This window comes from Camelus ferus, chromosome 16 (genome assembly GCF_009834535.1).
Source record: "Camelus ferus isolate YT-003-E chromosome 16, BCGSAC_Cfer_1.0, whole genome shotgun sequence".
NCBI lineage: Eukaryota > Metazoa > Chordata > Mammalia > Artiodactyla > Camelidae > Camelus > Camelus ferus.
Genome location: NC_045711.1, coordinates 3,690,946 through 3,703,211, shown reverse-complemented (window position 1 = coordinate 3,703,211; position 12,266 = coordinate 3,690,946). Strand labels below are relative to the sequence as shown.

Below are 12,266 nucleotides of genomic sequence, written 5' to 3'. Positions count from 1 at the left end.
AATCTTCTTTGTCGAAACTTTCAAAACACAAATGCAACAGGAAACAGTGAATGAGTTTAAAGGAGAGACAGAGCTGAGCTCTGTATATGCCACATAGTTGAATAACAATGAAAATCTCCACCTGACTGCAGAGTATCATTGCCTCATTACCACCATTCTTCCCAATTCAATAAAAGGCAGATTTAATCACTAAATGAATCCCTAACATTACTTATGCACATGATAAGTGCTCAATGCACATGGTAGTAAGCTTTAATAAGCATCATTCTCACCAACTTAGAGAACTAACTGCAAAAAGAAGTAGTATAAGGGAGATTTCACAACTTCTGGATAAACATTAAAAATATAATAGAATTAAAATATTTTAATATCCTCTTTTTTAAATATGCAAGTGATATTAATAAGATTGTTTTTAGTGCACCTGCAAAAACATTACTGAGTGAACACAAGCAAGTTAAGGAGAAAGTACCAACCTTTAAAAGGCTTAGATCGTTAAAGAATTGGGAATTATTTAGGCTCCCAAATAAGAGTAGTTTAAGCATATATCTGACTTTTTTTTTTTTTTTAATAAAAAACACACAATATTTAAACGCAACATGAAGACATTTCAGTGAGCAAAGCGGAGATCCAAGGTCAAAAGCCTGAAGCCGTACTTGTGACATAGCTGGCAGTACAGACAGCCGATTCACCTACAGCCAAGATAATGGTGAAAACCAAGCTCTCCAAGGCGGTCAGGAGAACTGAGACAGCAAAGACGCTGAGAACAACAGAGGCGTGGGGAATGGCCACGGAAGAAAGCTAAACCAGAAGCATAACAAAAGCGGCACAGTCAGCAAGGAAGGGATCTGGGAAGAGCCGTGCCATGAAAACCAAGAGAGAAGAGGGCTTCAAGAAAGAGCCAGCAAAGTCAGGGGCTAAATGGAGATCAAAGAGGAGGAAGATAAATCAAAACCACAGCAGAAAGTGAATGGCCATATTGAATTGGTTAAGATTACCTATTTCCATCTCAACTGACAGAACTAAGAGTTTATCTTGGAGGGAGGGGAGGGGGATGGACACTTGGAGGAACACAGACTTAGTTATCATTCTTGCTGTCTGTAGTCCAAGACCAATAAAAGAGAAACCTCTTTCTGAATGATTTGTTTCTTCTTAAGGGCTACACTCACCAAACTGTGGAGCAGGCAAGATTCTAGCGGCTCGAATTGGGCCATGTCGAACAGAAAAGAGTTCCTGTGCTTCCCCACTGATCTGCAGGAAGAAGACAGAAAAAAAATTCAGTAAATGAAAATGCAGGTCAGAACGTTATAATACGAAAACAAGATCTCCTAAAGTTTTATCATAATTTTTTGTCTGAAATGTAATATATGTATACACACTAGCACATGTTATGGCTGATCGAATACGTTAAGCATATCAGTATCTTAAATTATAAATATTTTTAGAAAGTTATAGGAGCACATGCTTGGTGTGAATTGAATAAATGATCTTTTATCTTTAATAATCTATGCTGTCTGCTCAGTTCCTATAGGACTGCCTTCCATTTAGAGTAAAGCAACTATGATTTTTTTAATTAGTATTCAATTTTCCACTTAAAAAAAGATAAATATTCTTAGCTTCCTGAAAAGTAGAACTTAAATGTTGTACTAACTTTTGCAAACATATCATAAATAAGAAAAAATACAATATGCTGCAAAGAACACTGAAGTGGAAGGGGAATATTTTAGCTACCAATTATGGTTCTGCAACCCATAGTTGTTGTTAACCACCTTGAGTAAATCACTTAAACTCTACAAACCTATATTGCTTATTTTCCTTTTTAAATATTTGGAGGGGTTTTTTTTGGGGGGGGTAATTAGGTTTATTTATTTTTGGAGGAGGGACTGGGGATTGAACACAGGACCTTGTGTAAGCATGTGCTCTATCACTTGAGCTATACCCTCCCAACTTATTATACACATAGATCAAACACTGTATCAACGTCCGTTCATTTTGAGTTGTATCAGATTTGCTCCTCAAATACAAAGAGAATTGTATTCTATTAATCCAAAAGTAAAAGAGATATACTAATACATGTATCAAGTATGAGAACAACTGCTTTTCAAAATTAGTGGTTCAAGAGAACAGTGTGCTGCTAACTGAAATATTGAACAGATTAAATTAGAATTAGGTAAGAAAGGCTTTCTAGACTACTTATAAGTGGTAATGTAGTTTCTAATACATTTTCATAAATGTCGAATGTTTGATGGAATATGTAACATCAGATACAGAAAATGGCAAACATTATAAAACTAGTTCTAAATACCCAAGAACTTATAACAGATGTAATAACAACAAACATTCAAAGGAAATATGCTGATGGTATTTTTTTTAATAGGCCTGCCAAACAAGCAGTTTAAAATATCAACATTGTATATATTATGAAATAAAAGTCTTATAAATCTTCCAATATTAAACTATAAATCTGCAGAGCTGACTGAGATTAACTACTTTTTAGATCTCCAACGTCTCTTCTTTCTGAATTTAAGAGCTGCAAACTGTAAATATTCTTGTTTCTTATAACTGTTAAATTGTGGTAACGCCCAAAGAGCCATCATATTCATTTTTCTTATAACAATTATTAAAATCTATTTATTAGCCACAATGCCAAATCCCTCTGTAACACTTGGGATACAGAAGACAGGAGGAGAGCTAGGCTCTTCCCACTAACTATGCAACAATAGCACCACCTACCACCACTTGAACACACAAAGGCTGCGAACTAAGGACAGCAAACCGTAAGAATTTACCTCTCTACAAATTCCTTTGTAAACATGAACTTTCTAAATGAAAAACCACAGCCGTTATATATTGCAGCTCTTAAGTCTCCATTTTACTCTTAAAGAACAGAATTTTAAATTTAGAAAAAGCCTTAAAGGGTCATTTGGTTAAATCTCCCACCCAAAGCACTGATTACATTATCTAAAATCTAAATATTGCCATCTCTTTGATTTTAAGCATGCTTTCACTGAAAGGTATAGCGCTAATGTAATCCAATTACATTAGGATGCAGTATTGGCTATCACCATGAAAGCTACCAGGTCATTTACCTTTTGAAAATAAATTGTAGTTGGGCAATGGATAAATAACTTCAGTTTATATATACTATTTTTGTTAACAATAAAACGAAAAGTAAATTATAAAACAATACTGTAGAACTTGCCTTGAAACTATAATTCAGAGTAATGAAAACCACTTCTCACAGGTAAAGTTTATACCTATAACAAATCATAGTATTCTAACACAAAATCCACTGCTCTCTACTATTATTTCCATATGCCACAAACCTAGCATTTAGCTTTTGGTCCTACCAAAAAAAAGCCTTAAAGTTAAAAAAAAAAAAAAGTCACCATATTTAACTGAGTTGCTATACTAAATTACACTAAACAATAAAGAATAAAACAGACCTAGCTTGGCATAGTCACAATATGATAAACGTTTGTTATCACTGGATTTAATACACAAAAGCTCACTTCAACATACAAAAACATTTTGCAATGTGAACACAACATGCTTTTGAGCATAACGGCTTTCAAAACAAACCTAAATGCCCTATTCTGTCCTAAGCTTTACTCTAAATCCCTCTTCAAATGGACAGCAACAGGTAAGAAAAAACATTAGGAGTGATTACAAAATACATCCCCACACTCATCACCCATCCTTCATTTCCTCTCAGTTTTAAGGTCCTAGAATCTTTACTTATAAGGGAAGTGGGGGAGAGACATTATCACTACTTATAGATGTTTGTGAATAGGTCAAAATCAAGATTTGTTAGAAGCATGATTCTGAATATCCAAAGTGAGTTACAATGTCAAACTTCCCAGAGAGAACTCTCCAAATAGCATAAGCAAACTCTTTATTGAAATATGGTTTCAAAACAGAGACAGTGCTAACACAGTGCGTACAGAGAAGATGTGCACATTTTAGGTAGGACACAGAGAGGGTGGATATGTCCTCCCGGGCTCCACATTAGCTGCCATTTTCAATTGCCTCTAATAATTTTATACAGTACGTTCACTGGTAATTTTGCTCACAAATAAATGAGTGTCAAAACTGATCAAGTTTTTTTAAGGCTTTCAAAGTGATTTTCAGGTTTCTTTAAAAGAGCTCACTGAAAATGGCAAAGAATCTCAGAGATGCCGGTTTTATTGATCCTGACAAGAATTACCAGGAGCTCTAAGTCCACTTTTAAACCAACAATAATAATAAATGCAAGGGTAGAACTACAAGGAAGGAGTGTACCAAGCAACGTTCCAACTTCCTGGCAACTGCGGTAACTTGGGGAGAGGAGCAAACAGGGAGGAAACCTCTCCAATAGCTCCTCATGGGTCTCTGCCTTTGTTCTTACTGGCATTTTAATTTCTGATGACAGACTTTTGTTGTTTGGAGCATAAACCGGACGTACCAGTTTGGAGGCACAATAAGGAGAACAAAGAATGATTTGTTCACACTGCAGGAAAAAAATCTTTTCCAACCATAGAAAATAGCTTTCGCATGGTGAAAATATGCAAATTACATACCAAACCAAAAAGGGGGGTGGGGGAGTACAAGTTTAGAATCTCACAACTCAGTCTAAGGCAAAAGGAAATTATAACAGCGAGACAATCATACACAGAGAGAAAAGGCTGTAACAGTTGTGGGAGCACTCTATAACTGCTTTTAGAGAAATCTAAAAACATATGAAGTTCATCCAGCCCTCACGACCCAACTTGTTTCTCAAACCCTGATAACTTTTCAAAGGCATCTGACTGCAAAACTAAAACTCAATCAAATACAAAGGACAATAACAATGCTCTACAGCGACATACAGTTCGGACAAGAGTACATATTTACAGCCTCAACTTCCCTTTTAGACACTGGTCACATGGAGAAATTGTGGTCTGCAATTGATTCTTTTCAGCATACTTTATTGAAAGATAACAGACAGAGAAATAATACATAATCTAAGGTATATGTACAGCTTGATGAATGTTCAATGATAATACACCTCTGTTACCAGCACAGACATCAAGAAATAGAACATTATGGATACTCAGAGCTCCCTCCACACCCCATTCCGTTCACAAACCCAACTCAAGAATAACCATAAACACTATCTTGACTTAAAGCTTTACATAAGTTTTACTTGTTCAGTTTTAGGTAAATGGCATCCCATATCGTGCACTCTCTTGTGAATAGCTTCTTTCACACATTACACGCCTGTGCAGTTCATCCATATTGTTGCACATGATGGCAGTTTTTTATTTCTGTTGCTATATTGATTTCCACTATATGAAAATACTACAATTTATCCATTCTACTGTTGATGAATTTCTGGGTTGTTTTCGTTTTTGGCTCTTAAGATGTCAGGAAAAATAACAAAAACAAAAAAACTTTCACATGGGAAAAAGATTACTGTGTAATCTTTCAATGGATTACCAAGAGTTGTCTAGTGGACCCTTTGAGGTTATTTGATTCTGTAAGGATCTGGACCTTTGTCTTGACTGGACTATTTCACAATACTGCAAGGTGTAGAAACTGATAGTAATGCAATCGAATCTTGTCCACAGAAATGCAAATGAATTGTCTGGCAGAGATACAACAGAATTCCACTTGTAAAAAAGATGATTCCAGGCAGTACCTTTTAGTCTCAATAAAATATTAGGTAGGTTTGCATCTCTTAACAAGTCCATTTCAGCATTCCTAATTGCCTATATGGGTTTTTCAGATTCTCCTTTGAATCAGCGATGACAACTTACTTAACATCTCATTAATAAAGTTAAATAAAATCTATGATGTGTTCATTTTGATGTGTCCATGTGAGTGTCATGGTTTTTACTATTTTTAATATAATGTCATAAAGAATATTGCTATGAACATTCTTACACATATCGTTTAGTGAACTTATTTAAGTACGTCTTTGGGGTATTTACTAGTGGAATTGCTTTTGTATTATGAATAGGTGCATATTTTGTAGATTTTAACAAAATAGTTTTCTATCGTGATTGTACCAATTTACCAGAGTTAACAGAGTTCTCTACCTGCTCCACATCCTCACCAACAATTAGTGTCTGCCATTCTGGTAAGCATTCAGTGGGATTCTCACTGTGGTTTTAATCTGCATTTTCTTTATCACTAAGGAGGTTGCTTGAACAACCCTTTCATATGCTTATTGGAATTTAGTTATGAATAGTCTAATACTCTTGCCCAACACAGTTGCCTGATTCTAAGAAACGATGGATTTAAATCTATTATGCACAGTGATGAAATGCATAAATCAGTCTCCTTTGGAAAAGCAATGCTGCCTCAAACTGAGTATATGAACAACCTTTATCGCAGTGGTCCTCTATCAGGGCACATGATGTAAGACTTCTGTCCTGAAGGGTCCTCGATTTCCAGCACTAGGTTTGATGAACAATACAGAATATGAACGAGATTCGAGAACTCATTGCAGCAGCTCTGGAAAAAAGTAGAGCTTTCTGGTGCAGTGTACTGTATATATGTATTTACATGCAATATAATGTGTATGTGCAGTTGGACTGTGATAATCCCATCTAATAAAATTGAAAAAGGAAAAAAAAAAGTAGAGCTTTCTGTACCTAACTGAATTCATATCTTAATTCCAAATCCAGTAATGAACAATCTCTCCCCTTTACTAAGGTATGATGGTTGAGTTATAACAAAATGATATCCCTTCAAGTCAAAAAATGTTAATTTGTAACAATTCATACAAAAACAGTCAAAGCAAATTTAGTCCCTTTTAAAGATAGGAAACATACAAAAATTATCTTTCTCCTATTACTCAAGCAGTTCAAAAACAAAAGATATGACTAGTAGTTCTTCTTCCTGATCAATACTTTAACAAGCTTTAATCTCTAAAATAAATTAATTAAAAAGAGCATTAATTTACCTATTTTTCAAAATGGCTATATCATACACAGTAGATCAGTTTTAGACTGGAAATACAGATTAAAGGACCAAGCCACTAGACATGAAAGACATCAGAAAAAGAATTCCTCTTGTTTATCTTAAGCACATCCTAACTTTCAAAGATATCTTTCACGTCTGAGTTCTCCAGACAAGTAATGCCTCTGGTTCCACCTAGGAAATCTAACAGAGTAAAAGCAGCCAAGAGGTGGGAGCCTGGACATTTTACTCTTTTCCCAAAATCATGGCCTATGGCAACATTGCCAAGTATGTACAATACGCCAGGTCATCAGTTACAAAGATCACCCATCAACAACATCAGTGATTCCAACAGTTTATTATAGCAGAAAATAAATTGGACTTGTGTTTATTAACCATACAAATTTGCTAAATCTGAGTTTGTCCTTAAAATAACAGCAGTGACATATCTAACAAAGCAACTGTGTGATTTAAAATATGTAACACATAGTTGGCACTCAAGAGAGAGTTAAATCAAGAAGACGCTAGTTGAATTAATGTACTGATAAATAAATGACTAAGTCTATTTTGGCCTCATTATTCAATCTTAATGGTACTTAGCACAATTTCCCCTTGCCCTACTGTTTTCAAAACATGTTAATACTTAATACCTGAAAATTTGTGATAATACCATGTCATGACACACATTCTGGTACAACTCATTCTGGAACCCACTGGTGAATTACTTCCTAAGCTTTTCAGCGCCCAAGAAAAGGACAACTACCAAGGGGGCCAACAGCACCTCATCTGGGCAGCAGCTCTTAACACATTAGTCCTCACACTCTGGCTCACGATCCAAGCAGTTGCCACTCTCTCTGGCAAATATCCCCCAGTCATTCCAACCTTTCTGTGTTTATATAATGTTTTTACCTGCAAACAGTTATCTTACCATCAGTGATATAAAAACAGCTCACGTAAATTAACAAATGTAGTTATCAATCTTTTCTAATTGTTTCACATGTACCAATCATAGAGACGTAACTGAAATGAAGTTCTTAAAAAGAGCTCTGTGCTTTGTTCTGCTCAATTTTTTTTTAAGGTTAAGGACAAGCTTTATTGCTACCAGAGGCTTTTATCATCAGTACATGGTTCTGACTGCAATACCTTCTTCAGACTGCACAGGGAGCTCAGGATCCCTAAGTCATGAAGAAATATAGGTAGACTGGGGAGGCAGGGGTATTAACTTTTTCGAGAAAATCCTAATAGCTTAACATAAAACTAGGGCACTGAATTCAGTAATTACATACTACAGATCCAAACCATAGAGCTGCCCCAACATCTAGTCAGTCTCTCCTACTGATTATAAATGAGTGAATTGATCAGTTATCCAAAAAAAAAAAAAAAATCAATTTCAGCTGTTACAGAACATATTTCTTTGGTGACACCAGGATATATTAACTTTATCAAATTCCTTTATACGAATGTCAAAAATGCTTTCAACAAATCTAAGTGTCCTAATCACATGCCACTTTTAAGCTTCAATTTAAAATAAACAAAAATGAAAATAATTTTGTTTCCAAACTCTAGAAATTGAAAGGAGACAAACAAATCAACATGGTAATGGGGAGTCCTTTTTTATAACTTCTTCTCATTCATAAGGCAATTCTGAAGTACCTTTTCCAGATTAATTTGAATTTGAATCATGGATTAAACAGGGCTGTTACACAAATAATTTGTTCACTAAATTGCTAAAAAAATTTTGAGGGTTTCCTCATCAGTGGAAGTCAGGAGAAGATCAACATGCATAAAATTCAGTAAGTATTCAAAGCAGCAGCAAGTAAAAGCAAGATGAAAATTAAATCAGGATTCTGGGACAGGGTTTGCTAGCTAGGAATTCTGCAACTTAAAAAAAAAAATACTGAATTTCTGACACAGGGTAATCTACATCACATTTAAGCAGAGAAAAGGGTGGAACTGACACACTACAAACAAATTTTTTAGTTAAAAAAATTTTTCAATCTTGAATTTTACACTGTTTTTGGTCTTTATGTGCTTAAATAATGTTGAATTATAATTAGCCATACAAATAAATTTTTTTTTTCTGGCTCATTTCAAATCAGCCTGATAAGGTATACACCTTTCTATAGCCTCTCCTGGTTTTCCATGTTCCCATTCCCAGAGCAGTAGTCTACCTTAGTTTGCACTTGAAGGTAACACTTGAAGCTACATGACAGAAACAGGCTGCAAAGGTGGACAAGGGGAAGCATGTCCCTCTTGCCTTGATAAATCAGTGCCATACACAGAACGCACATTTTCTGAAGCATTATCTTCATTACAGAGCCATTTGATCTCATCGTAGAAGGCATTCACTTTCATTTCCTCTACTTTGCATTCAGCAGAGGTATGCTTGCACCCATTCGAGCTGGGAGATGATGGTAGAAGGCTGCTGGACCTCTGACTGGCACTTCTGGTTTGCTGTTGTCCTTGGAGAAATCTGGGCCTGGGGCAGAGGAGGGATGTAATCTGAACACTCCTTTGTCACTGGTCACCAGGGCATGCTTGAGGGAACAGTAGACATAAACGGAATTTAGAGGCAGGGAGGACTGCAGAGTAGAAAGGTGATGTGCCATGGCTCCCGACAGCGGGTCAGCTGGGAGCTATCCATCTGTGCTTTCTGAAGCAGTTCAATTCTAAGAGCAAGCCAATCAGGAATGAGTTTCTCAATTTCCAGACTAATCATGGCCAGAGCAAGCATGGATCCTTTGAATTGCAGAAGTTGGTTGCAGGCCATACAGTGAAGTAGTTGCTTGGTGAGGACAGCCAAATGTTGAGATGAGCTCAGTTTGGGCAAACTAAAAAGTAACTGAGGCCTAGTTGACACTGCAATGGCATGGAAAATGTGAAGAAAATCCAGTGGTGTGGCTGTGTGAAGATCCCAGTTCAGCTTATCCAGAATAATTCTCTCCATCCTCAGAATTTCAGATCAAGAACACCCACAGAAACTATCTCTTGCCAACACCTTCAGTACTGGAATTCTCTCATCCTCCTCAACAGTCTTGGCAGCCAGGAAAAAACAGCTGATTGCACTACAACTCAAGTGTTTTGGGTGGGCCTTTACAGTAGTTAAGAATCTGTGCAAAAGACTACTAGCCAGTGCATATGTTTCTGGGTAAAGACTGAATTGGTACTTGAGTTTGGCCAGCCACTGAATCACTTCATCTCTCTGGGATGGAGAAACATTCTGATTTGTAGGCACTTTTGGCACATTCACCTGCTTCCCTAGAGACTGCCTTTCCCAACAGGAAAGACAGTCTCTGGTTTTCCAAAGGCCCTGGAAACTTCATGATATCCTTTGGATCTTCCTGCCACCCACTTGATGTAGCTACCTTCTTCTCCTCTTCCTCCTCCTCCTCCTCCCCGGCAGAGCTGTAGGCCTCCCAGAGGTGATGCGGGGTCATCCGGGGGCCCGTTACCACCTCACTTTCCTCAGCGCGCAGCAGAGGGGCGCACGGGACGAGGATGGGGCCGCATGAGGAAGGAGAAGAGGGGGACCGGGGCCGGAGGGCGCGGGCGCGGGACGCACAGCTGCGGCCGGCGGGTCGGGCAGCGAATTAGTTCCGTGACGCCCCTGGACCTGAGGCCGCCGCCGCTTGTGCCCGGGTGGGGACAGGGTTCCCTCTCGCCATCGGCGGCGCGGGCCGGGGAGAGGTGGGGGGTGAGGCCGGCTCTGCCCCTGCCCGTGGGAAGCGCCTCCGAGGGGAAATGGTGAAAGGGAGGGGAAGGGAGAAAAGGAGGGTGGGGGAGGAAGAGGAAAGAGGGCAAAAAAAAAAAAAAAAAGGAAGGGGAAAGGGGGGGGATTTTAAAACGCGAGACAGAGGCGCTGCCGCGTCGGCTCGCGGGGGAAGGCTGGGGAGGCAGGGGTCTGCTCAATTTTTAAGTAAACCTAAATCTGCTTTAAAAAGTCTGTTAATGTTTACTTACATATATATGGAAAAAGTGAAAATTTCATAAATACATTTTAACCCTCCTTGATAACCGCCCACCCCCCAAAAAATACGGATAAAAGGCAAAAATACAGAGAGATGGGGGGATGAAGGGACAGACAGCCTTTTTTTTTTTTCCCTAATGGAGGTACTAGGAATTGAACCCAGGACCTCAGGCATGCTTAGCACGGGCTCTACCACTGAGCTATTACCCTCTCACCATGATAAGGTCTTATACTAAAGAATTCAGTTCCTAAAGCAACACAAAAGCCTCATTCGGTCTATTTAAATAAATAAGTATGTAAGTTACACTTCGCTAACTTTCACATTAAGTAATCATATAGACAACAGAAATGAACTGATGAAATTCTTTAAAAAGGAGACTTTCGTGACAGTTTAACTTACAAAGTGACAATAATTTTTTTAATTAGGGAGAAAAGGTAAATATATATGCATCTATACAATTTTTATAGAAAGGATAAAAATATAAAAAAAGAGAGATAGGTGAAGGACGGGGAGGTGTCATCTTATTCTAAAGTATTCAGTTCCTAAGCAACAGAAGAATGGCACCTCGCCACGTGAGTGGTTATCATAACTACAAAGCAAGCTCTCTCTGGAGTCGCCAATCTGATGATATATTTTCATTTCAGACAGAAGGAAACAAAGAAAACTACTCCCTTAAAATGACCAGATCAAAGAGGCATCAGAATCTCCTATTAATAAACTGTATTCAAGAACAGTTTTTAAACTCAGGCCTTTTTTCTTCGAACAAGTCACAGTCACTGCCAGGGGGTTATTTTATGTGCTGTAGTTCTGCTCCAACAATTTCAAAAACTCAAGATAGCACAGTTTGAGGAAAGCACTCCTAATGGTAAAAAGTAATTCTTTTGAAAGCTCCTAAAAGTAGGAGAAAGAAGGGGATAAGTTTTTTGTTTTATTTTTGCCTAGCTAACCACAAATGATTCAGTTAATGTCAGAGTGTCAGTATCTCTGTAACCTACTCTGTATGCCATCAAGAAAAAAAAATGTAAACCACAAAAACCACCTAAAACGCATATTTGTGAGGACTAACAACTTATAGAACAGATATTTGCTAACCACATAAAGCAGACGGCAACCAAGTCAGTATTTTGGTCTTGACACTAAATTCAAAATACAAAACTTGAGGCAAGAAGGAAGTGAGTTTCAAGAACAATATGAAAACCGCAGAACATAAATAATGAACGGAACTTGTAATCATATCTTCATACTTCCAAATTTTTACACACATAGAGCGGAATATTTTAAGGCAACTATAACCTTTTCCCCTCAGCCTGATTTTTGAAAGGAAGATCAAAGAAAAGCAGTTTAAGGTCACACGTTCCTCCGGTTATGCAACGCAGA

The 12,266-nt window shown here is 37.6% G+C and overlaps 1 protein-coding gene and 1 pseudogene across 24 annotated transcripts in view; both read right to left on the bottom strand.

Annotated features, from left to right (window-relative positions):
• The window catches only part of BCAS3 (BCAS3 microtubule associated cell migration factor), a 483,031-nt gene that overhangs the window by 435,339 nt on the left and 35,426 nt on the right, over positions 1-12,266 (bottom strand). For all 24 annotated transcript variants that reach the window (XM_014552809.2, XM_032498340.1, XM_032498338.1 and 21 more), the window contains one exon: positions 1,167-1,248. In XM_014552809.2, the coding sequence (XP_014408295.2) occupies positions 1,167-1,248 (82 nt within the window). The remainder of the gene's footprint in view (positions 1-1,166; positions 1,249-12,266) is intronic.
• Positions 8,936-10,960, bottom strand: LOC102504712 (annotated as a pseudogene).